The 26,881-nt window shown below is 40.4% G+C and overlaps 2 protein-coding genes across 3 annotated transcripts in view; one reads left to right on the top strand and one right to left on the bottom strand.

Moving 5' to 3' along the window:
* The window catches only part of LOC126412145 (probable ATP-dependent RNA helicase DDX10), a 93,749-nt gene extending 90,316 nt beyond the window's left edge, over positions 1-3,433 (bottom strand). Inside the window, exon 1 of the mRNA XM_050081602.1 lies at positions 3,225-3,433. Coding sequence (XP_049937559.1) covers positions 3,225-3,353 — 129 coding nt within the window. The 5' untranslated portion in view covers positions 3,354-3,433. The remainder of the gene's footprint in view (positions 1-3,224) is intronic.
* An 81-nt stretch (positions 3,434-3,514) lies between these two features.
* The window catches only part of LOC126412667 (Bardet-Biedl syndrome 7 protein homolog), a 136,651-nt gene continuing 113,284 nt past the window's right edge, over positions 3,515-26,881 (top strand). Inside the window, exons 1-2 of one of the 2 annotated variants that reach the window (XM_050082368.1) lie at positions 3,534-3,645; positions 3,788-3,821. In XM_050082368.1, coding sequence (XP_049938325.1) covers positions 3,535-3,645; positions 3,788-3,821 — 145 coding nt within the window. In that variant the 5' untranslated portion in view covers position 3,534. Of the gene's footprint in view, positions 3,646-3,787; positions 3,822-26,881 lie in introns of both variants that reach the window. The other variant, XM_050082370.1, reaches the window with a different exon arrangement.

The raw sequence follows: 26,881 nt of genomic DNA, 5'->3' as shown, positions 1-26,881 counted from the left end.
TCGCCAGGGGCATACTGAAGAGCGAGGGATCGCGTTTTCTGCCGCATTAACAATTGTTGTAGTCAACCATCCCATCGACGTTACCGTGTGAGGGAGAGTCAACGGTGACTGCAGAGGTGGAAGTTTCCTAGTCTGCCTTGTTTAAAGCCCATCTGGGCAAGCGTCAGTGGGCCTGATGCAGGGGCAGTGACAGGAAGATGAAGAAGTAATCACTACCCACTACCATGCAGGTCATCACGTGCTCTCCAGTGGATAGATGGGAGAAGTCCTGGGCTGCAAATGGATAAATCAATGGCTGAGTAGCTGCCAGGAGCCACACTGAAATGTGTGGCGGCCCCAGTATTTAAGAGGCAGAGGTCGAACTGAGGCAGTAAAGTTTCGACATTTCTGCCTCGGCCAGTAAGCATGGTGCCAGCCCACAAGGGGTTTTGGGTGTTAAAATCTCCCAAAAGTCTGGGGACGTAACTCTGACTGGGCAGAAATAACATATGGGGTTCCTGAAAGATCTATCTTAGGTCCACTGTTGTTCCACATATCTGTAAACAATCTTTCATCTAATATGCAGCAAGCAGAATTAGTTATTTTCGTGGATGACACCAGCATTGTAATCAATCCAAGCATACATACACAGCTGTAGAAGAAATGATAAGCAGGGTTCTTAAAAGTTTCATTGACTTGATTTGTGTGAATGGTCTCACTCTTTATTTTAAAATGACACAATATAGTTTTGCCCATCCAGAGGTACTACAGCAATAATAAGTGTAACACATGGTGATGAAATAATAAATAGGGTAGTACATCATAATTGTAACGTGTCCATACAGATGAGAATTTAAACTGGAAAAAGAACATTTCAGAGCTCTAAAAACAATTTAGTTCAGCCGCATTTGCACTTAGAATCATTGAAAATCTTGGGGAGAGGTAATGAGTAAGTTGACTTTTTTGGATATTTTCATTCAATAATGTCATATGTTCTGGGATAACTCATCCTTAGGAAGGAAATTCTTTGTAGCTCAAACACGTGCTCACCCACCATAATCACGTAGACATCTGTTTAAGAAGTTGGGCTTTCTGACTACTGCTTCACAGTATATTTATTCCCTCATGAAGTTCGTTGTACATAATCCATTTCAGTTCAAAACAATGATGTACATAATTACAATGCCAGAAGAAAATTTTGACATTTGTTACTCCACATTGCAATTGTTTTTAGCATAAAAAGAGGTGCATAGTGCTGCAACTAAAATTTTTGATCACTTATCAAGAATCATGAAATGCCTGACAACAAAGTAGAATTTGGAAACAAACTGAAAAAGTTTCTCCTTGAGAACTCCTCCTTTTTTGTAGAAGAACGTAATGTGCAAAACAGGGTGAGTAGGAATTACTAACTGCTGTTAGTATATTTAATAACGACAAACAAAAAACAAAAATAAAACTTATAAATGTGTACCCATATTAAGAAACTAATTTGCAATGTGAATGTCAAATGATCTATTCCACATTATTAAGACTATCTTGTAAGTGATCCTTGGAACATGAAACTAACTAATAACATCTAACTGATAGTGTTTTCTCAATGTGGCGTAGCCTTCAGGATCAACAGTACAGCATATTTCAATGAAGTGTATCAGAGCCATAAATACCCATGTTATTTGTAAATGACACAGACAATGTATCCATATGAGAACCTTTGTTAAGCATGATAATTAATAAATATATGTTCATTCATTGCATTCTGATGATCTTACCAAGAAAGAGAACCTCCATGAATGTGGAATGTGTCAAGGTAGCCGTACATTAACAAAAGAAAAGAAAATTAAAGGAACTTAAACATGTACATAGAATATTAACAATAAACTCTCAACATGCTGCTCAATACTACTTGCACTTACGCCAATTAAATCTAGCCTATCAGCAACTTTTAAGGAACACTGTGACTGAAAGTCATCTTTTTCTCAGTTAACATTAAATACCTATTTTTCTCTTCATATATAGTGCCAAGAAATTCTAAGAGTGAAACACTAAAGCAACAACATTTACATGCTTTAAACAATCTTGTGGTGTGTGGTGGAGCATATTTTATGCACAAACTTTATTTCCCCTAGCCTGTTCAATTCAAGAAAAGAATGGTGCATGGCAAGAATGAATGACGGCAAACCTCCTCACCACTTCAAAATCATCTTGATTTTACGATATAGGCCTATGTAAGTGAAAGTAGTATGCTTCTTGATTCTTTCTGGAATTTTTAATAATGAAGCTTTCAGTAATGTAGGATATCTGTTTTGTAGTGCAAGCACTGCATCTCTTCTATGCTCTTGGACCTCACAAGACATGGTAACAAATTGTCTTGCTCTTTTGTGGTATCACCTTCAACTTCTCTTGCCTGATATAGATCCAAAAGAGCAGTGCTGAGGAACCTACATCATAAAAGAAACTGTTCTTTAAAATTTTATTACACCCCCTTACAAGAAGAGTGAAGACACATCACCTCTCACATTGGTACAGTGTATTGTCAACACTGGTAGGGGTAATCAATGAAATTTTCTTATTTGCAAAGGTCAGTTTAAAAGTGAATTAAGAGACAGTGTGTACCCTCTACCACAGACTACAGAGTGGCTCGGAAATAATGCTCTTCAGAATATGCTGTAATAAACGCAAAGCTTATAACTCAGATCTACAAACAATCACAGAAAATGCAAACACTGACGAATCAAATTAGAAAGAAATGTGGGTAAGAAATGATCTCAGTTACACTGCAGTACAACACATAGCCATATGCTAAGAAAACTTCATCGGCATCATTGTAAATCTGAATACAGTGAATTATTCTACGGTCATAAATGTGTGTGGGGGCTAATACGAAAGATGTACGATTTCAAACTCTAGAAGGTTATTTTATTTTATATCGGCAAATACAAATAGCTGCCATTGGCCACGTTAAGACGCCAATTGTTGACTTGGAAATTCTTCTGTGCGTCTGTTGTATCTTTCTTTACTCTTTTACACTGTTTCATTCGTCCACCACGAGTTCTAAACAGTGCGATGAAAACTGAATCAAAGGCATGGCTGCGATAGAGCCACATGGGTACGCAATGTCAAACACTTACGTTTCCCAATAATGTTTTCAATTTTGTTTTTTTACATCATGGTGACTGATTTTCGACACATGTACTCCCGACAGATTAGAGTTCTACCTTAAGCCTTAAAATGAAGTTTATACTTACGTCTGAATACGCGCTTTGAATTTCCTGTATTTCTTGGTCCTCCGTTTTTGCCACTCCCTTCTTTTTCTTATATAATTTAATCTTTCTTCTATTTTTAGTTTTGTTGAATTTCTTAATAGTGCCACTCATTTTTTTTCGTCCTTTTCGCTATACACGCAAGAACTGCTTGTTTACACCACAACACAATTTTTACACAATGTTCGCGTCGCATAGTCTCTGGTCAGCGATAACATTTATAACATTCCAGAGACGTTTGTTTGGATGTATGCATCACTATGGAGATTGTTGTATACGATACGGTACCAAGTTTATGTTGACAATGGATCTTGAGTTTTCGCGTGTGGACTATACATTGCTGGGATTAACGTATCCGAGGACAGCTAAACTGTTACCAAGTCAGGGGCAGAAGATTCCACAGAAGGTCAGGGCAATAGCAGTAACTAAGATTTAAGATTATTATTTCAGTTTTTATATATAAATATGCTCAACTGGGGCACCTCTCTCCAGTGGTCGGCATTAATATACCAGGGTTGTAAATGATGTGCCTTCTTCTATTTTGGTAGGTACAAACACGTAACGGTGAAACTGTGATACATGGTAAGTCCGGATTCAGATCCCCCAACTACAGTACATGAAAAGAGTGTCAATGCTACTAAAACTGCAGTAGGTATTCTGTCCATTCGAAAACAATTTTTATCTTATGTTGTTGTGTTTTATCGGTTCCTGGTAGATATGTTCTGGAGGAAATTGAACTAGATCGAGAAAAGTTATCGTGAAGTCATTTCCTTAAAGAAGACCTTCAACCACGTTAATCATTAAATTCTACTAAGAGAAATAATATGACAGTATAGACGTTCTCCTTGTAAGGATGAAATAGCATATTTAAAAAAAGAATCGCCCTTAACAAATGTTACCGTAGGATTAAAATTAAATTCCGAATGGGGAAACATCAGATTTGGTGCCCCACAAGGTCTAGTTCTTGACCCATACAAATTATTTACGTAAGATTTTTAACATCTCTTCAGAGATTGTAATATTTGCTTATGATACTAGTACGCTGATAAAAGTTCTAATCCCATTTATATCAGTTATAACCATAATAGTAATGCAACAGGTGTATAACTACATAGCTGTACAAAAAATAATTCAATGGACCAATAAAAACTACAATTCATTGAGCCCAAACAGCGTAGCCCTTAATCTCGTATTATGTGATTTCAAACTGTTAAAAATGTGTTACCAGACACAGAGTTAAGTGAATGTGCACAAAATGAAACTTCATGTGTGAAATCTTAGACATATAGATGGAAATTATATTGAGTTTGTACCAACACGTGGATAAGGTAATGAAAAGGCTCAGCTGTTCATATTTTGCACATTAATACTTATTGCATCTCTTTTGAATCACCCCACCAAGTCCCCTACTACTACTTATAGCACCCCAACCTGGGCTTGCTGACCTCTTCCATCTGCCAAATTCCCGGACTTTTCTTCCCAACATCACACAAAATCCAGATCCCAAACAAACCTGGAACTCTTTTAAGTGTCAACAATCCACTAAGCCACACACCCAAATTCAGTCATCCTGAATCTTTGTGTTATTTAATCACTACGGTGGACATACTTTTTGCTACCAACCTCTCAGATTAAAACTTAACAAAGGCCAACATTGGGTTCTGACTCTTCCATTTCGTACCTCCAGTCTGGCTTCACCTTTCTTTCTCAGGTCCTACCCAAGAACACAAATCTCTCAGAAAAGAAAAGAACCCTCATCCAAAATGTGATCCTCTCAGGATCCACCAATGTCATAATGGACCACAGTTATTACCTGATGGAAGATATTTTCTAATTCACTGACTCATCCCAGAAGTCTAGCATTACCTCCAGTCCCTACTCAGATCCATACACCCACCATAAAACTTCTACTCCACATTTGCCTCCCTCTTCACCTCAACAACCCTTCATCAACAATCTTCACCTTCTACATGTTTCCTAATATCCACGAACCTGATCACCCTACCTGGTCACTGTGCATCCACAGAAGGAATCTTGACCATTACCTCCCACATATTGTCAACAGCCTAAAGTTCTGTATCAAGGGCACAAGCTTCCTTTATTTCACCTCCAAGCCCCCACCCATCCCACCCCTCCCCCCTGTTGCCCCGTGATCCTCGCTTGCCACAGTTGATGCCACCCCCTATATACATCATTCCTCACACCCCTGGCTTTACAGCCATCGATCATTACTTCTCCCAGTTTCATTCCGATTACAAACTTACCATCTCATTCTTTACATACTATACATGATTAACAATATCCATACCCACAAATAATTTTCCTTTGAGGGGAAGATTCACTTGGTACCCATATACGAGTATGTCAACCTGTTTGTGAGACACTTAAACAAAAGTTCCTGTCTAGTTAAGATCCTAAATATCTTTTCTGGTTTAGGACCCAGTCCATCTTTCCACAGCCTTAACAGCTCCGTCATTCTCATTTTGTCTTACTCCTGGACATCGACCTCTCTGATGGCTCCGTAAAGCCTCCATCTCTATAACATGTCACAACTCGCGACAGTATCTCCACTTAATAGCGTCCCTTCCATTTTGAAGCCTCTCCCACAGCCATCTGAAGATGGTACATTTGCATTGATGAGCAGTCCATAGCTCACCATACTAAATGTCTTTCTAAGGCTTTCATAGGCAGGCACTACCTTTGAAATATAATCTATATAGAACTCTTCCGAGCCACAACCTTATTTGCTCCGAATATGATCTGCTTCTGTTGCCAACACCTTTATCACAAGCCTTTGCTGTGGCGATCAACTCGGAGTTAAGCCAGTTACAATACTGACTGTGGATGAACTTTTTACTTTACAAGTATAAGGCTGCCAAGGGAAGAGAGGTGGTGACGTAAAGTCACCGGTCTGCACCAAAGTTCTAGATTAAATTCCAAACCTCTCTGCAGTATCTCATGAAGTGAGGGTGTATGATACTTAATAACGACCCATCCGTCAGATGGGAACAAAGTTCGATGGCTCCCTTGGTGCTATTAAAAATGAGTAAACTATGTGCCACCACTAGGTTTCACGCTCTTTCTTGTCTCATCATCATCATCAAACAACACGAACGTAGCACTATGCTGTATACATATCTACGAAACTCACCTACATTGTATGAATATATGTCTGGCACAACTCCCATATATCTGCAAGAAAAGGGGTTAGTGCGCACAAGGGAAGAACATCCTTTCTGATAGGTCGCTGGGCCCACCCTGTGGCATATCCCAGTGAATACTGCCATAGAGCATTTACAGGATGATAGGCATTATCATTTGTAAATTTTAATCTATGTGTTGCAAACCAGTTTGAGCTACTAAGTAGCTATCTTCAATGCAGTTATATCCAAGTCTTGATGATTCATAAATAAGATTGCACATGGTACTACACTGAAAATGAGGAGCATCCTTCTTGCACCCCAATATCAATCTAAACAGGAACAATGTATTGACACCCCCCACTGTGGCTTTCACTACTGTTCATTAAGCCCTGAAATAAGAAACACCCTTCCAAAATCCTTCTGCCTGCCACGAAGTTGTATTCCACTTCCATTCAATCTACAGAATATCTTACTCCATTCTTATGTCTGTCTATTCCCATTCCTTTGCTACCTGCACCACACACCTGTGGAATACCCAGGTGGGAGACCTGTCCTGTTTACCAGTCACACCAGTCCAGTCACAGGCATATACAATCATGTGAAAACTATCATGTCATATACCAACTCTTTTGTATGAGCGGCTTTCAGTAAGTAATGCAACACATTTCTTTTATCTGAAAGCAGGTTAATATTATTTAGGGTTCCAATATACCATATTATTCTCCTTTCTTTTGGCTACAAAATCCTATTTTTCAACCTAATCTCCATTTAACACGATGGCCTTATGCCATTTTACTGGTATATCATGTATGCTCACATGGTACCACTTTGTTGGTCGGCATCAGAGCAATCATTGTGTTGCATCAATAACTTCCCTGTCATCCACGTACTGCTTCCTGCAGGGTGCATCCTTCATTGGTCCAGACAGATGGAAGTCAAAAGGTGTGACATCAAGGCTGTAGGGTGGATGAGGAAAATAGTCCAATGATATTTTGTGAGCTCCTGTTGGGTGCACGGACTTGAGCAGGGTCTTGCATTGTCACGGAGAACAAGAAGTTTGTTCATATTTTTGTGGTAATGAACATGCTGAAGTCATTCCTTCAGATTCCTGAGGGTAGCAAAATGCACTTCAGAGTTGATCATTGCACCTGAGGGAGGACAGCAAATAGAATAACCCCTACAGAGTCCCAGAAGACCATCACCATGATTTCACCAGCTGCAGGTACAGCTTTGAGCTTCTTCTTTGGAGGAGAGATGGTGTGGCGCACCTCCATGGATTGTTGTTTTGTTTCCAGTTCAAAGTGGTGAATCCATATTTCATCACCTGTGATGGTGTTCGAAAAAAATTGTCACAATGAACCTTGTAATGTGCAATCAAATATGCACAGATGGCCCTTCATTGCTCATTATGGTCTTATGCTAGGCAATGAGGAACCCAGCAAGCACACACCTTTGAGTAGCCCATTTTGTGGACAAGTGTGTCAGTACTACCAACAGAGGCATCCTTTGACCAGGAAGGTTCTTAATAGTGGTCCGTCAGTCACTTCGAATGAGAATGTTCGCATGTTCTAACACTGCAGGAATGACAGCTGTGTGTGACCAGCCAGCACACGGAAGCTCAGATAGGTTTGATGGTTGGTTGGTTTGGGGGAAGGGACCAAATAGCAAGGTCATCAGTCCCATGGTATTAGGGAAGGAAGTCAGTCGTGCCCTTTCAAAGCAGCGATTCCAACATTTGCCTGAAGCAATTTAGAAATGTCATTGTTGTTGTTGTTGTGGTCTTCAGTCCTGAGACTGGTTTGATGCAGCTCTCCATGCTACTCTATACTGTGCAAGCTTCTTCATCTGCCAGTACGTACTGCAGCCTACATCCTTCTGAATCTGCTTAGTGTATTCATCTCTTGGTCTCCCTCTACGATTTTTACCCTCCACTCTGCCTTCCAATACTAAATTGGTGATCCCTTGATGCCTCAGAATGTGTCCTACCAACCGATCCCTTCTTCTAGTCAAGTTGTGCCACAAACTCCTCTTCTCCACAATTCTATTCAGTACCTCCTCATTAGTTATGTGATCTACCCATCTAATCTTCAGCATTCTTCTGTAGCATCACATTTCGAAAGCTTCTATTCTCTTCTTGTCCAAACTATTTATCGTCCATGTTTCACTTCCATACATGGCTACACTCCATACAAATACTTTCAGAAACGACTTCCTGACACTTAAATCCATACTCGATGTTAACAAATTTCTCTTCTTCAGAAATGCTTTCCTTGCCATTGCCAGTCTACATTTTATATCCTCTCTACTTCGACCATCATCAGTTATTTTGCTCCCCAAATAGCAAAACTCCTGTACTACTTTAAGTGTCTCATTTCCTAATCTAATTCCCTCAGCATCACCAGACTTAATTCGACTACATTCCATGATCGTCGTTTTGCTTTTGTTGGTGTTCATCTTATATTCTCCTTTCAAGACACTATCCATTCCGTTAAACTACTCTTCCATGTCTTTCGCTGTCTCTGACAGAATTACAATGTCATCAGCGAACCTCAAAGTTTTTATTTCCTCTCCATGGAGGAAATGTCATGGAAAACCTAAATTGGAATGCCCGGACGCGGGTTTGAACACTCATCGTCCTGAATGCGAGTCCAGTGTGTTAACCACTACATCACCTCACTCGGTCACACAGGTTTGCACGACCTTATAGTGATGATGAAAGGTGCCTCGTCCAATGATTCACCATGCTTTTTTTGACAGCCATGGCTCAATAGACATTCAGCAAACACCCATGAATATCTGTTATACTCTGTTTTTTTCCCAAAAGAAACTCATTGACAGCTCTGATTGGAATGTGCCTCTGTTACAGACACCATTTTGTCTATGTATAGCACTGCAATCTATTGGAAATTCATGAAACTATACAGGCTAAAGCAGGAATATTTAAAGATGTCACACAGCAAATTCCACATTTTTTCAACTGAAACTTACTGAGGAAGAAAAAGAGAAGTGTTGTATTACTTGTTGAATTTCCCTCATAACTTCTTGGCAACCTGATATGTAGGCATGACCACCAGCCAGCTATCGTCTCAAATGAATAGCCACTATCCAACTGTCATCAAGGATGAAGTTGACCAACTTTTAATCTGGAAGGTGCTCTGTGCACACAGTTTAACTATTCGAACTTTTTTACCTGACTTATTCCACTGTGTAGTGTATCAATATCATTGCATCGTCTTACCATTTACAACTAGAATTTGGAAGATGGGGGAGACTGAATTGCACTGTTGGTATTTGACAGAGCTGCGGAGGAATAATTCCTCCTACATCTGCATCTACATCAATACTCTGCAATACTCAAATTTGACATCTAAATAGCAAAAAGTTAAAATTTTAAGTTTGCTCCCTGACTCATGGTCAAGAGAAAAAAATAATTCATGATTTCAACGTTTCTCTTCATTTGGTTAAACTAACCCGAAAATTAGTGAAAGAGCAAGGCATTCTTCCAGTTTTAGGAAAGAAGAAAGGAGTAGGTATAAGTCAAGAAACAATTAAAAAGATCCAGCAGGTTTTTGAAGATGATGAAAACAGTAGAATGTGCCCAGGTTGCAAAGGTAGCAAAAGAGTTGTTATAAATGGAGTTAAAGTAACAAAGCAGAAATGACTAATGCTATCAAATTTAAATGAACTTTATGTAGCTTTCAAAAATTCTCATCCTGAATGCGAAATTGGAAGGTCAAAATTTTGTGACCTCCACCCTAAGTGGTGTATGTTGGCTGGATGCTGAAGGACACACTCCGTATGTGTTTGTTTATATCATCAAAATGTCAAACTGATAATTGAGGGTGCAAAACTCAGTGATCTTAACTACAAAGAGTTACTGGATTTAATGGTCTGTGACACTAACAGTTATGACTGCATGGTGAGTTTGTGTAATAAATGCCATGGTAAGGAAACCATTATTGAATTGTTTCACGAATATGATGAGGAAATGCCAGAAGTATTACCTTCGAACAGAGGGTCACAACTGACAGGACAGAAATGATAACAGTGGTTAAATCTCAGGAAGATTACTTTGAATCTTTAATTGATAACTTACAGAAACTCAAAAGCCACCACTATGTTTCTAAAATCCAAAGTAAGTTTTTGAAGGACAAAAAAGCACAACTTCATGAATCTGAATACGTAGTGCTAGCTGATTTTGAAGAAAATTTTACATTTGTGATTCAGGATGCAATACAAGGGTACCACTGGGTCAATGACCAGGCAACAGTGCAGCCAATTATTCTCTACTTTAAAAATGAGAAAGATGAAGTTTGCAGTTTTTCAATTTGAATTCCAAGCGACTACTTGGAGCACAACGCTTTGGCTGTACATGTGTTTCAAAAGTATGTAATAAATTACATAAAAGAAAATTTTCCCAAGGTTTAGAAGCTGATATACTTTTCAGATGGAAGTGGTTTGGTTGTAAGTATGAAAACAAAATTTTTTTTAGATCTGTGGAGCCACAAAGTAGACTTTGGGTTGGAGGCTGAATGGCTCTTTTTTTTACATGGATACTCTGCAAATCACATTTAAGTGCCTGGCAGTAAAGCCAGCCTACAAAGGTCAACCACAGACCAAATTCTCAGAGTACAGGACATATATTTCTTTTGAAAGGAGAATATTAAAGGCATTACCTATTTTCTGATCAAGAAATCAAGTGGTTCTGCATATGAAAACATCACTTCAAACCAGATTTGAAAACTGTTATAGCAATAAAAGGAACAAGGCATCTCCACAAATTCCTTGGCATTGCAGAAAACGTAGTTCGACACTATGTAACATCAGAAACTGAAATTTATGAGGATCATTGTATCAGTAAAATTACATCTCTGTCTTTAACGTTGAATGACATAGTGGCATGTGTGTATGATGGACAGAGGTGGCTTGCAGAGGTTGAAAAAATAAGTTTGGAAAACAATGATTTATTTGTGCATTTTTACCACCCTGCTGGCCCAAGAACATCATTCAAGAAATCAACTAGTGGCTAAGTTTGGATACCAATGAAAAATGTTTAAGGAAACTTTCAGTACTTGAACTTACCACAGCAACTGGAAGGTCTTATTCTATATCACAGAAACTGTCTGAAGAAATAAGTGTTCTTAACATTCATCACCAGGATTAGAAACAGTCGCATCTCGAAGGATGTTAATTGAAAATATTTATTTTAAGTATGTCAAAATAATATAAATGTGGATTTCAGTGATGTTTCCACATTTTTGTATATAATTCAGTACCTTACTTCAATAATAATTGATTTTATCCCACCAATATCACACATAAATAGGCAATACCCGTAAGATCAGTTGTAGAGTAATGTGAATTATCTCCTCATTTTCAAAAATTCATATCTTTGTTCACAGTCAGATATTAGTGTCGAAATTTTTACAGTACATTGCTATCATGTAGGTGTACAAACTGTGCAAAAATCATATTTTTATATTCAGTCTCACCTGAGATAACTGACCCCAAACTATATGAAAAATGAAAATTTTCAAATTTCAAAAATTCATAAAAAATTAAGGTAACATTTGTAAGTGTTCTTGCTCCATATGTGGCTAGTAGTGTATGATGTCTAACTACAGGAAAAAATAGACTCTCATAAATCACTCCTTGTTTGTTATTTTTGGGCCTAAAAATGGATTTTTGAAAATTTGGATACCAAACTTTGGAGGTCATTTTGATTGGTTATTTTTGAATTTAGGTTATTTGTGCAATGGACAATGTTGTAGAGGACGCTTTTCCAAAAACAATCATCTCAATTGCAATGTTGTAACTTAACCCACTGCAGAAATATTCATATTTTTGCTAACGTCTCTTAACTGAAACATTGTCGTGTGCTTACAAATGAAAATTTCCACCATTCAGTAAAGATGAAAGGTAAAATTTTTTAAAAAACTGTTTTGAACTTCTCAATTATAGGGTAATCACATATAAAAAAATAAAATATTTAAAAATGGTCAAGCAACTGACTTAATTCTTATGGGACCACTTCATTTGGATTGACCCATAACTTTAAATCAAACCTGCGGACTATCTTTTAAACCACTGAGATAAAAAGTTGGTAATTCCCTATAAGAATTAAAGCAGATGCACAAAACGAGATTTCTGTTAAGGCAACACAAAAACATTTGGTAAAAATTACTAGTGTCCTAAAACATTTTGATGTTAATTATAGTTGTTAGCAAACTTGAAAACAGAGTTAATTTATAATACAAGCATATAATAAGGGAAAACTAGAGGTAACACAATATGTTAGTTACAAAATCTGCTACAGTAACTGAATTACAAACCCCAATTTGTTATAAATTGCTCATAGATTATGCAGAGGACAACGATAGCTTCCAAAAATTCTCAAAAATGCGCATCTATTTGCATTGATATACAATTAAATTTAGGGGTGATGTGTACTTTGGTTGAACTGCGAACCACAAACACTGATTTGCTATGAATTAAATTACATACCCAAAACATTCTTACTGCTAGGTTACAAAAATATAGTTTTGGTAGCATCCGAAAATTCTGAAACTAAACTGTTTCTCACATAATTGTACAATGAAATTAGAGAAAGATTGTTTTGCACGAGGTTGAGCCTACTGTTCTCAAAAATTTTAAAAGAGCTCAACTTACTTTAAGCCTACAATTGACGGTAACAATACTAGTTTATTGCAGCACTCATGAATGTTCAAAATTTCACAGTATATCACAATACAAATGGGTATTGATAAAATCAATGAAAGAGTACACAGAAGAAACAACACAAACAGTAAAATTTTCAAATCTAGAACTTTAAATTGACACATGATCTTGTACAAGCAGTCTCACAAAAGAGAAAATTCCTAAGTCAGCTTTTATATATAAATAAACTTGCGTACTGCAGGGATTTTTCACTTAGCCGATCCTGTGCACACTTCTACACTGACATGCCAAAGAAGAACACTGCAGCATAAGTGTATTTCGGTCAAAATATTTACATCTAGGTCATACTCAGCATGCCAGCTAACTATGTGTAGCAGAGGGTACTTTTGGTACCATTAACTGATCCCCCTTTTCTGTTCCTCTTACAAATTGTGCATGGGGAGAACAATTGTCAGTAAACCTCTGTATTAAATCTGATTTCTTGAATTTTCTCATTGCAGTCATTTCATGAGATGTGTGATAAAGAAAATAATACGTTGTCCAACTCTTTCCAGAAAATGCTCTTTCAAAATTTCAGTAGTAAATCTCTCCGTGATACACAGCACCTCTCGTGTAACATCTACCGCTAGTGTTTGTTGAGCATCTCTGTAATGCTCTTGCACCAACTTACGGACCCGTGCTAAAATGTTCCGCTTGTTGTTGGATCTTCTCCATCTCTTTTATCAGTCCTATCTGCTAAAGGTCCCAGATTGTTGAACAATACTATAGAAATGATCAAACAAGTGCCTTGGATGTCACTGCTTTCATGGATGATTAACATTTCCTCAAGATTCTTATTATGAATCTGAGTCTGGCATCTTCTTTTTCTGCTATTTGTTTAATGTGGCCAGTTCACTTAAGGTCGCTCTGGATAGTTATTCCTAGATATTTTACAGTAGATACTGTTTCCAGCAATTTTTCGTCAAAAGAGCAGTTTCCTTTGTATCTGCAATATCTTACATTTATTTATGTTTAGTGTCAACTGCTAAAGCCTGTACCGTTCATCAGTCTTCTGTAGGTCATTCTGCAAATCTATACAGTCTTCTGTCATTGCTACTTTCTTGTAGACAACCACATCATCTGCAAACAGTCTTAAAGAGCTTCTGATGCTTTCTAGTGGACCATTTACATACGTGATAAACAGTAATGATCCTATTCTGCTTCCCTGGAGAACTCAAGAAATTACATTTACATTTGTCGATTTTGTTCTGTTAAGAACAATGTGTTGAGTTCTATCTGCAAGGAAGTTTTGAATCCAATTGCAAATCTGGTCCAATGTTGGGTAATCTCACATTGTTTTTTGCTACACAATTGTGTGGGATAGTGCTAAATACGTTCCTGAAGTCAAGGAACACGACATCTACCTGAGTGCTATTATTATTGAATCTCATTCAGGAACAGAGCGGTCTGAGTTTCACAAGATCTCTGTTTGCAGAATGTGTGTTGATTTCTATAGGGGAGATTTTTGTTCTCCAAAAATGTCATAATTCTTGAGCATAAAACATGTTCCGTAATTCTACAACAGATTTACGTCAGTGGTATAGGCCTAAAATTATTTGCATCTGTTCTACAACCCTTCTTAAAAACGGGTATTACTTATACTTTTCTCCACTTGCTAGGTGCCCTTCATTGCTCCAGAAATTTACGACAAACAGCTGCTAGAACTGCAGCAAGTTCTGTCACACAATCTTAGTAGAATCTTATAGTATCTCAATATCTGTAATTTCAATATTTGTGCGAGCGTTGAAAGGAGGGACCATGTTATGAGCTTCCGTGACGAAAGAATTTCAGAAGACCGAATTCAGTATTACAGGCTTTTCTCTGTTCTCTTCAATTTTGGTGGCAATATGGTCACTGAGTGGATGCATAGAGGATTTTGAACCACTTACTTATATTATAAAACCCCTGACTGTAGGGTTTTATTGAGATTGGTTGACAAAATTGTACTTTCAAAATAATTGAACCCTTCTCTCACTGCTCTCCTTATGCTCGATTTCCCTTCATTCAGCTTTTTTTGTCAGCTAGGTTTTGCCTTTTGGCTTCTCTTGAATCTATGATGAAGCTCTTTTTTGTTGATGTAGCAGTTTTCTAGCATGGCTATTAAACCATGGTGGATCTTTCCCATTCCCTAAGATCTTGCTTGGAACACATTTTTTTGAGGCATATTGAATGACGGTTGTGAATTTTTTCCATTTGTGCTCCACATCTTCATACTCAGTAGTGAATATTTGATGCTGATTAGTCAGTAATCTGCAATTTGTATCCTGTCACTCTTGCTAAGCAAGAATATCTTCCTACATTTCTTGACTTTCCTTCTAGTACTGGTAGTCATAGTCACTACCATATTTTATGGACTATAAGACGCCACAGGCTTATGACGCACCTTAATATTGAAGCATTTATTTTAAAAAGCAACATTTTTGCCATTTTTATTATTAGACTGCAAAGCCAGACAAAAGAAAAAGAAAAAAAGAAAAAAAACTTAGCTTATAAAACCGAACGGACCTTCAAAATCCCTGAAAATTGTCATCTGAACTCTCTTCTTCATCTTCTTTTTCTTCTTCCTCATCATCATCATAATCATTGTCGTCTCCGTATGTAAGATGGTTTTCACTGCCATCGAGAGTGTTACTTATGTTGCACTTCTTGAAAAACTTAACAAAAATGTCTTCTCTCTCACTCAAACAATGGAAAATCCAGGATGGAATGTAACATGTAACAATGCATGAGTTTCAGCTCTCTGAGACTGCAGATGTGTGTGCTAATTGCACTTGCGTGAGTGTGTGTGTGCTTGTGTGTATGTGTGTCTACTGCTGGCAAAAGCGTTAATGGCCGAAAGCTATGATTGTGTGAATCTTTTCATTGTGCCTATCGTGGCTCAGCATCTCCTCTAGATCACAACTGTTTTATTCAGTTACACACTTGTTTGATTGTAGGTCATTTTAAAGCTCCCTTCAGTGTGAAATCATGTTGGGTTTCATCCATCATCCATTTTTTCCATTCCTCTCTCATATACACTTTAAATGGTTTATTTATCAAGGTGTTAAGAGGTTGCATTTGTGAAGTAAGTCCTCCATGAATAGCAGCAATCTCTGTATTTCCTGTCTCAGTGTCTCTTTCACAGAATTTTTCAAATGACTACTAAACTGATCTAGCACAATATGAGAACTCTCCTTCAATAAAGCACCTTTCTTTCTCTCCCGCACTCTCTTAATCCATAATTTCATATCAGCCTCATCCATCCAACCATTGACATGTACATGAACAACACTTGACAGTATTTCAGAAGGTTCTGACTTTGTTTTCCACTTGAAAATGATTATTGGGTTAAGTTTAGTACCGACAGCTCAACATAAAAGGACAACAGTGTAGTGCATTTTTTCATGTCCGCTTGTTTTTATAGTTGCAGTTTTAGCACCTTTTATGGCAACATTTCTGTTACTCAGCAAGTCAAATGTCAGAAGATTTTCATCCATATTTGCTATTTGGCTTAGTTCCCCACTAGTTTTCTTTTGATGTTGAATAATAAAGCGATGGAAAGATAATATTTTATCTCCATACTCTTGTGGCACTTTCTGAGGTATTTTGGTTTTGGTGTGCATGCTAAGTCTGTGATGGTTCAGAAACCTGTAGCACCAACCAACTCCACCCTTTAAGTCTGTTAAGTTCAACTGACTAGTCACGGGCACTACTTGCCTGTGACAAGCTGGGGGATGTTTCTGTTTCCATCACGTCCCATAAGAGCTTAAACATGGTCCAGGGTATCATATTACACAGGGACCTTCTTTTGCAGTCTGAAGATGAGCTGAGCGCCAGTTTAGAGCGACGAGGTGTCCATTTTGTCTGTCGCATCCACCGGAGTAAGAGGGATAATTAAGTTGCCATCAGTGCCTTCATCTCAGCCTTCGAGGGTGACACATTACTTAAGAAGGTCAAGGTGATGGTCTACTGTTGTGACGTAAAGCCATATATCCCTCTCTCGATGGCGTGCTTTAAGTGCTGGAAGTTCGGCCATTTGTCTTCCTGCTGTATTTCCAGCATCACCTGTCGGGATTGTGGACATCCTCCACATCCCAATACTGCCTGTGCCCCGTCTCCCATCTGTGTCAGCTGTGGAGAGCACCATTTGCCTTGCTTACCAGACTGCAGGATTCTCCAGAAAGAAAGAAAAATAATGGAATACAAGACCCTGGACTGACTGACCTACACTGAGGCTTAGAGAAAATGTGCTACATCCTGTGTATATGACGTCAACCTACACCGCCGCTACAACAATGGTTCTACTGTGTACAGTTGGTTCTCAGAGCCATCAGAGTCCACCTGCCCCCTTGATGGTGGGGAGCACTTCCCTTCCTGTTGCTCCTGCACAACCTACTTAAGTAGCAACACCCCCTAACCATCAGGTATGTCAGCCCTCACTTCTCAGCTGGAGAAGCATAAGTCTTCTTCGGCTCCTCTTGCCAGGATAGGATCCCTTGGGTCACTCTCTTCCCAGGTTCCTACCAGTGGCAAAACTGACACCTGCCAGTGGCAGAAGCAACCACAGGTAGCTGGTCATAGGGCTTCATGGTGCTCCTCAGTCCCTAAGACTGAATCAGTGAAGCCCTCCCAGCTGGACAAACCTAAGGAGTAGCGAGAGAAACCTAAAAAGAAAAAGATCCCCAAGAACCAAGGCACTGGAGTGGCACCCAGACCACCACTGCCTACAAGCTCTGTGTCTGAGGATGAGGTGGAGATTCTGGTGTCCGCTGAGGACCTAGATCTCGGCGGGTGCTCAGACACAATGGATGTTGATTGCACAGGTACTCATCTGGTGGCAGCAGATGACCCTGAGGTGTAGACTGCCTCATTGAGTGTTTCATGCCTTCCCAGTTGCACGATCACGTAATCCTCCAGTGAATTGCAGCAGTTTTTGCCACCATCTGGCTGAGCTACGGCAACTGTTAAGCTTTACACCTGCTTTTTGCATTGCCCTCCAGGAAACCTGGTTCCTGGCAATGTGGACCGCTGCCCTCTGCGGCTATAAGGGATATTACAGGAACCATAGCGACTATAATAGAGTGTCAGGTGGAGTTTCAGTATGTAGTGAACCTGTGCCCCTTTAAACCCCTCTTGAAGCTGCAGCTGTCAGGATCAGGACGATGCAGGAAATAACTGTCTGCAATGTATATCTTCCTCCAGACGGTGCAGTACGTCTGAACGTATTGACTGCTTTGATTGATCAACTCCCTAAATCTTTCCTACTTTTGGGAGATTTTAACGTGCATAACCCCATGTGGGGTGGCACCATGCTTACTGGCTGAGGTAGGGAGGTCAAAAATTTACTGTCACAACTCTACCTCTGCCTCTTAAATACAGGTGTTCCCACACATTTCAGTGTGGCACATGGCACGTATCCAGCCATTGATATCTCGGTTTCCAGTCCTGGCCTCCTCCCATCTATCCACTGGAGAGCACATGACAACCTGTGTGGTAGTGACCAGTACCCCATCTTCCTGTCACTCCCCTAGTGTCACACCCACGGACGCCTACCCAGATGGACTTTAAACAAGCAGACGGAGAAGCTTTCACCTCTGCTGTCACTGATGAGTCTCCCCCTCATGGTAAGATCGATGTTGTCGTTGAGCAGGTCACGATGACGATCGTTTCTGCAGCAGAAAACACGATCCCTCGTTCTTTAGGGTGACACGATGAAAGTCATTCCCTTGGTGGTCGCCGGAAATCGCTGAGGCAATGAAAAAAGTGTCGGCGGGCTCTACAGCGACATAGGCGGCACCCTTTCCTAGAACACCTAATAGTCTTTAAGCGGCTCCGTATCTGCGTTCACCAGCTTATAAAATGAAGGAAACAGGAGTGTTTGGAGATGTACTTGTTGACCATTAGGTGCCATACGTCACCTTCCCAAGTCTGGATGAAGATCAGACGTTTTTTTGGATACAAGACCCCAAAAGTGTCCCTGGGATTAACATCAATGGCATGTTATGTACTGACGCAAATACGGTTGCCAAGCACTACGCTCGAGCCTCTGCGTCGGAGAACTACCCCCCAGCCTTTCACAACCTCAAACAGTGGATAGAAAGGAAAATCCTCTCGTTCACCTACGCCACAGTGAACCCTATAATGCCCCATTTACAGAGTGGGTGCTCCTCAGCACCCTTGCACATTGCCCCGACACAGCTCCTGGGCCGGATCAGATCCACAGTCAGATGATTAAACTCCTCTTGTCTGACTACAAGTGATATCTCCTCGTCATCTTGAACTGGATCTGGTGCAATGGTGTCTTTCCATCACAATGGTGGGAGAGCACCATCATTCCGGTGCCCAAACCCGGTTAAAACCCGCTTGATGTGGATAGCTACCAGCCCATCAGTGTAACTAACTTTCTTTGTAAGCTGCTGGAATGTATGGTGTGTAGGCGGTTGGCTTGGGTCCTGGAGTCATGTGGCCAACTGGCTCAATGTCAGGGCGCCTTCCACCAGGGTCACTCTACCACTGATAATCTTGTGTCCCTCGAGTCTGCCATCCGAACAGCCTTTTCCAGATGCCAACTCCTGGTTGCCGTCTTTTTTGACTTCTGTAAAGCATACAACATGACCTGGTGACATCATATCCTTGCCACATTGTATGAGTGGGGTCCCTAGGGCCCACTCCCGAATTTTATCCAAAACTTCCTGTTGCTCCGTACTTTCCATGCCCAAGTCAGTGTCTCCTATAGTTCCCCCCATATTCAGGAGAGTGGCATTTTTCAGGGCTCCGTATTGAGCGTGTCTCTATTTTTAGTGGCTATTAACGGCCTAGCAGCAGCTGTAGGACTGTCGGTCTCACCTTCTCTGTATACGGATGACTTCTGCATTTCGTACTGTTCCACCAGTACTGGCATTGTTGGGATGTACCTACAGGGAACCATTCACAAGCTGTAGTCATGGCCTCTAGCCCACCACTTCCAATTTGCAGCCGCGAAATCGTTTGTCATGCATTTCTGTTGGCGTCACACCGTTCATCCAGAACCAGAACTTTACCTTAATGACAATCCACTCACTGCAGTGGTCGATTCTTAGGACTGATTTTTGATGCCCGATTGACTTGGCCTCCTCACCTTTGTCAGCTTAAGCGGAAGTGCTGACAGCACCTTAATGCCCTCTGCTTCCTGAGCAACACCAACTGGGGTGCAGATCGCTCTATGCTGCTGCAGCTCTACAGAGCCCTTGTTAAATCCCACCTGGACTATGGGAGTCTGGTTTACGGTTCGGAAGTGCCCTCAGCATTGCATTTACTCATTGCAGTGCACCACTGTGGCGTTCACTTAGCGACAGGAGCTTTTAGAACGAGTCTGGTGACCAGTGTCCTGTTGGAGGCTGGAGTCCCTCCATTGAAGGGTAGTCATGCACAACGGCTCGCCAGTTACGTTGCACACAATCGTAGTTCCCCTGCGTATCCCAATTACCATCTCCTTTTCCCAACCACGGCAGTTCATCTCCACATCGGCGGCCCAGGTCAGGGCTTACAATTGCAGTTTGTGTCCAGTCCCTTCTGTCTGAACTGGAGTCCTTCCCTTTACCACCTCTCCTTGAGGTCATGTCGCATACACTTCCATGGTGTACACCCAGGCCGCAGATTCTTCTGGACCTTTTGCATGGCCCTAAGGACTCCGTTAATCCTGCAGCTCTCCGCTATCACTCCCTCTCGATTCTCGACGTGTACCAGGAAGTGTTTTACACCGACAGCTCAATGGCGGACGGTCACATAGGCTTTGCATATGTTCATGGGGGACATATCAAACAGCACTCCTTATCAGATGGCTGCAGTGTTTTCACTGCAGAGCTGGCAGCCATATCTCGTGCTCTTGAGCACATCCGCTCATGCCCTGGCAAGTCATTTCTCCTGCATACTGACTCCTTGAGTAACCTACCAGCTATCGACCAGTGCTACCCTCACCATCCTTTGGTAGCGTCCAGGAGTCCATCTATGCCCTGGAATGGTCCCGTCATTCAGTGGTGTTTGTGTAGACTTTCAGGACACGTCAGAATCTCAGCCAACGAACTTGCCAACTGGCTGGCCAAACAGTCTACGTGGAAACTGCCTCTGGAGATGGGCATCTCTGAAACTGACCTGCGTTCTGTCTTACGGCACAGGGATTTTCGGCTTTGGGAGATGGAATGGCATAATGGTAAGCACAACAAACTGTGTCGGTAAGGAGACTATGGATGTGTGGAAGTCTTCCACGTGGTCCTTTCGCAGGGAATCAGTTGTCCTCTGCCGGCTTCGCATTGGCCATACGTGGCTAATGCATGGTTACCTCCTTCATCGCGAGGACCCATCTCGGTGTCGCTGTGGCTCACAAATGATGGTCATCCACCTCTTGCTGGACTCCCCACTTTTAGCTGCTCTATGGCGGACTTTTAACTTCCCCAGCACCCTACCTTTGGTGTTGGGTGACAGTGCCTCAACAGCAGCTTTAGTATTACGTTTTATTCGTGAGGGTGGGTTTTATCATTTGATCTAAGTTTTAGCACATTTCCTTTGTCGCTGTGTGTCTTCCACCCTAGTGCTTTTAGGATGGAGGTTTTAATGTGTTGCAGAGTGGCTGGCTTCTCCTTTTTATTCTCTTTGTCAGCCAGCCATGGTAATTTGCTGTCTAGTTTTGATCTCTTCTACATGTTTCTTGCATCTCTCTGTGGTTTTCTTGTCTGACTTTGTCCATTTTAGTGTTTGTTGCCCTTCTGTCATTCTTGTGGTTTTCTCCTTTCTTCCAGCTGTGTTTTGTATGTCTCGATTATTTTACTCCCACCCTTGTGGAATTAATTTTAAACAAAACGAGGGACCAATGACCTAACAGTTTGGTCTCTCTCTCCCTCTTTTAAACCAACCAACACATGAACCCACTACTGTCTGCCACTCACTCTTGAGTAAGGATAGAGTGGTCAGGTGTTGTGTATTGGAAGATGCAGAGACAATCAGGTCACCAGGGGATTCCAATGGCAACAAAGGTGTCACAGGTCTCGTCACATACACGCCAATGTAATTGCAGCTGTCACCAGTAGCCAGAAGCCTGCTGATCGTGGCAAATGCAGCTTCCAGCTGTTTATGAATGTAGATACGCACAACAAGCATGGTCCATAGCCATGTTGTACTGTGTAAAAAAATGAACAAGATATCAAAAAAGTATAAACAAAGCAGTCGAGAGTAACTTAGAAAGTACTGGCATACACCCACAAAAGAAAAAGTTACCTGATAGTAGCACTCTTCAGGTTGAAAAGTACACAAAGTATTATAAGGAGAATAAGCAAGCACTAAAATCTGCTCTGCAGAGTTCTCACAACAGCCTGAGACTGCAAGATCTGCAAGCTCTTGAAACATAAATTAATTTCTCTACTTTGTTCTAGAAACTCTGCTTACACAAAGCTACAGTAGGAAATTAATATGCAAACTCTAAAGTACTGATCTAAATTATACACTGTGAACTAACATGAGATTTAAACGTTGTCACATGACTTGGTGCTTCTGGTGACAGAAAAGTTACACAAGGAAGCCACCTCACACAAAAGTATGCACTAAAATTTATGCAACAGAAAACTTGAAGTAATTTGATAAACACTAATCCACACAGTAAAATACACAGGTAGAGTCCAGTTCTTCAAAGAAATATGAGGGGGGAAAAGATAGAAACTAAACAAAATTACTGTGTATTGGCCAAATACTGCTACCACTGCAGCGTGCCCCTCTCAGCTCGATGTCTGCCACTGCACCCCACTAATGACCAGGAAATGGCATTTCTGTGTAGTAAGCTGTGATTTCTTTCTTCTAGAAGTCGCTAACACTGCATAACAGGAGTAGATAGCAGACAAATGACCACTTTCCTCTGGCCCAAAGTATTTTTTGCAACATGCCAGGGACTAATTGCTCTTGCAGGTGGGCCTCCTGCCACAAATGTCAACAAGAGGGTTATATTGCAAGTGTTTGTCATGCTGACTCTTACTGGCCAACTGGTGAAATGGCTTAGGATTGGACATTAATCTTATCCAGACAGCTGCTAATTCTGTCATAACAGGAGCAAGTATACTATTTATTTCTCAGAATGTTCGGGATTTGATGATCATGTTTCAAGTGGACATGGCACCCCTGATCAGTGTACATACTTACCTACTATTAGGTGCCCTAGCATTGACCCACCAAAACAACGTTTAGTTAGCTACAACAAAAAAAGTATTCCCATTGAAGGCTGATTCACAATATAAGTATCCTACATCACGCTTCCAGTGGTAAATAGCCCACTAGCACAAAACCTTTTTGGACCCCTTCTCTTCATTCAGATTTGTCATTAACAACTCAGTAAATCTTGGTTCAGAAGTCCCTTTCCAAGAATTGGAACAGGTCTGTAGTGAATGTCTTGAAATATTTTCCCCCTGGCTAGGAAACGCAAATAATTTTTAAGCCCATATTATCCTGAAGTTATCAACCAGTACTTGTTTTTCCCATATCGACATCTGTCTACATCTACATTTATACCCTGCAAACCACTGCAAAGTGCAGAGTTCTAGTTATTAGGGTTTCTTCCTGTTCGATTCACATATGGAACGTGGGAAGAATGATTGTCTCTGTGTATGCTACAATTTGTTCTTGTCCTCACAATACCTTTGTGAGCAATACATAGAGGGTTGTACGATATTCATAGAATCATCATTTAAAGCCCATGCTTGAAACTTTATTAGTTTTCTTTCTCAGGCTAGTTTGCGCCTACATTGAAGACTCTGCCAGTTCAGTTTCTTCAGCATTTCTGTTACGCTTTCCCATGGGGCAAACAAACTTTTGTGAGCAATACATAGAGGGTTGTACAATATTCATAGAATCATCATTTAAAGCCCATGCTTGAAACTTTATTAGTATTCTTTCTCAGGCTAGTTTGTGCCTACCTTGAAGACTCTGCCAGTTCAGTTTCTTCAGCATTTCTGTTACACTTTCCCATGGGGCAAACAAACCTGTGACCTTTCATGCTGCCCCTTCTCTGTATAAGTTCAGTATCACCTGTTAGTCCTATTTGGTGCAGGTTGCACACACTCGAGCAATATTCTAGAATGAGTCACATGAGTGATTTTTTAAGCAATCTCCTTTGTAGACTGATTGCCTACAACATTTCCCTAGTATCCTACCAATAAACTGGAATCTAATTTATAGCAAGGTGCCAATCATTGCATCACTTTGAAATCTTATCAGGATCTGACTGAATAATCATGCAACTTCTTTCAGACAGTATCTCATTATAGATAACTGCAGCAAGTGCAAACAGTCTGAGGTTACTGTTAATATTTTTTGCAAGGTCATTAATATACATCATGAACAGCAAGAGTTCCCTGGGACACACCTGAAGTTACTTTTACATCTGATGATGACTCTCCATCCAGGATAACATGTGGTGTTCTCCCTATCAAAAAGTTCTTAGTCAAGTCACAGATTTCACTGAATACTGCATATGATTGAACATTTGACAGTAAGTGACCTATGGTACTGTGTCAAATGTGTATCAGAATTAAGAAATAATCTATTTATCTGAGTGCCGTGATCATGGAGAAGGGCATTCTGTTCAGGATAACTCATTATGTCTGAGCTCAGAATATGTTCTAAGATTTTGTAACAAACTGATAGCAAGAATATTGGATGGTAGTTTTGTGGGTCACTTCTACTACCATTCTCTTGTAGATGGATGTGACCTGTGCCTTCAACTACTGAGTACATTTCTTCTTCTTCTTTTTGTGTGTGTGTGTGTGTGTGTGTGGGGGGGGGGGGGGAGGGATAATCAGGTGCAATTTCAATATAGAATGTGTTATCGATTCCACTGGGCCCTGGAGATTTGTTCAGTTTTAATAATTTCAACTGTTTACAACACCACTGACACATCTTTCCAGTGGTACAAGGATTGAATTGGAGCAGTTCTCCTGGTTTTCCTTTGTAAAGGAACATTTGAAAACAGAGTTCAGCATTTAAGCTTTTGCTTTGCTATCCTCAAATTCAGTTCCTATCTAATTCGTTAGGGACTGGACACTTAACTTTGGTGCCACTAACAGCCTTTACATATGACCTTCCTGTGCTCCATACATGAATGGAACAGGAAGAAACCCTAATAACTGGTACATGGGGACATACCCTCTGTTATGCACCTCACGGTGGTTTTCAGAGTATAGATGTAGATGTAGATGACCAGGATGTTTTTGGATTTTGTGGAAGATCAATTGAAAAACTTCTGCTACGGTAGTCACTGAAGACTTCACATATTGCTCTTCTGACAGCCAAATGCATATCATTCCATATCTCTCTATCTATTGCCCTATACTTAGTTTTATACCTACTATGCAGTAGTTTCTTTACAGTGACTGTATGCCATGAAGGGTGTCTCCCATTTTGAGCTGCTCTACTGGGTATATATCTATCAAGTGCATGGTGAACTCTTTTGACTGGAGTCATAGTTACATATTGAAAATTTCACGTTCGTTATTAAGATAGGACACTACTGATTTTTTATCGAGTTTACTGAAGATATATATCTTCCTGCTTGTTTTAGTTGTCCTTTGTACTTTGGTAATCATTGTTGCCACAACCACATCATGGTCAATGATAGTTTCAATGTGTACGTCCTCAAAGAGGTCAGGTCTGTATCGTACTTTGGTAATCATTGTTGCCACAACCACATCATGGTCAGTGATAGTTTCAACGTGGACGTCCTCGAAGAGGTCAGGTCTTTATCAGTGGCTCTGTGAGGGCAAGTAAGACGGTAACTGGATAGGCTCATGGTTTCGTAAGTGATTAAGCCAAATCCAAACAGTCACTGGGCAATGTCTCTTGCAATAATAATAAAAAAATAGGCAAAATGTTGATGGTTAATACTTCTCTGAAATAGAAATGGTGGATGGGTACCTTCAGCTTGCATTGGATGGACAATCCCAAAAGATCATGGTACTTAACATGCCTTTTGGTGTATTTGGATATAAGTGATTACCTTTTGGGGTATCCAGCATGGCCGCAATCTTTCAGTGATTCTTGGGGCACTAGCACAGCAGGTACCTTGTTTCATAAATTACTTGGATGGCCTTGTCATCACAGAGGACTACAAGGCAGGAATGCATACACAATCTCCAGTTTCTGTTTCAAATTCTGCAAGAGGCTGGTATCAAATGTAACTTACAAATGCCAAAGTTTTTCCAACTGCCTATTGAAGACCTCGATCACATAATACCAAACCAGAGCCTTAAGCTGACTAATCAGCACGTTGCTGCTATGGAGGCACTCCCGTGACCAACCAGTATCAAAGAACTACGGCTCTGAATGGGAAAAGTTATGTAATACAGTAAATTTACTCCAAAAGCAGCCCAAATTTTGTATCCTCTTAATGCACTAAGTTGCAAAAGTGTTCCTTCCATTTGGTCAGATGAGTGTGAAAAGGCATTCTGCCTGCTGAAAGCAAACTTTGCTTCACCCCGTGCTTGGCTACTTTCCAGCCAGGCAAGCTACGGATCCTTGCTACTGATGCCTCCTAACATGGTGTCAGGGCAGTTTTGTCACATCGTGACACTGACAGCTCAGAACACTTGGTAGCATTTGCATCTAAAGCATTTAATCTAGATCAGTTGAATTATTTAAGAAAGAGACTCTAGATATTGTATATGCAGTTAAAAAATTTCATGTGTTCGTGTGTAGAGTGAAGTTCTGTTGAGTAACAGACCATAAACCACTGATTTCCTTGTTTTGATCATGTTCATGGCTACCAATAAGATGGCACAGTGTCTTCAATCT

This window comes from Schistocerca serialis, chromosome 7 (genome assembly GCF_023864345.2).
Source record: "Schistocerca serialis cubense isolate TAMUIC-IGC-003099 chromosome 7, iqSchSeri2.2, whole genome shotgun sequence".
NCBI classification, from domain to species: Eukaryota; Metazoa; Arthropoda; class Insecta; order Orthoptera; family Acrididae; genus Schistocerca; species Schistocerca serialis.
Note: the sequence above shows the minus strand (reverse complement) of the source record. Positions and strands in the feature narration are given on the sequence as shown.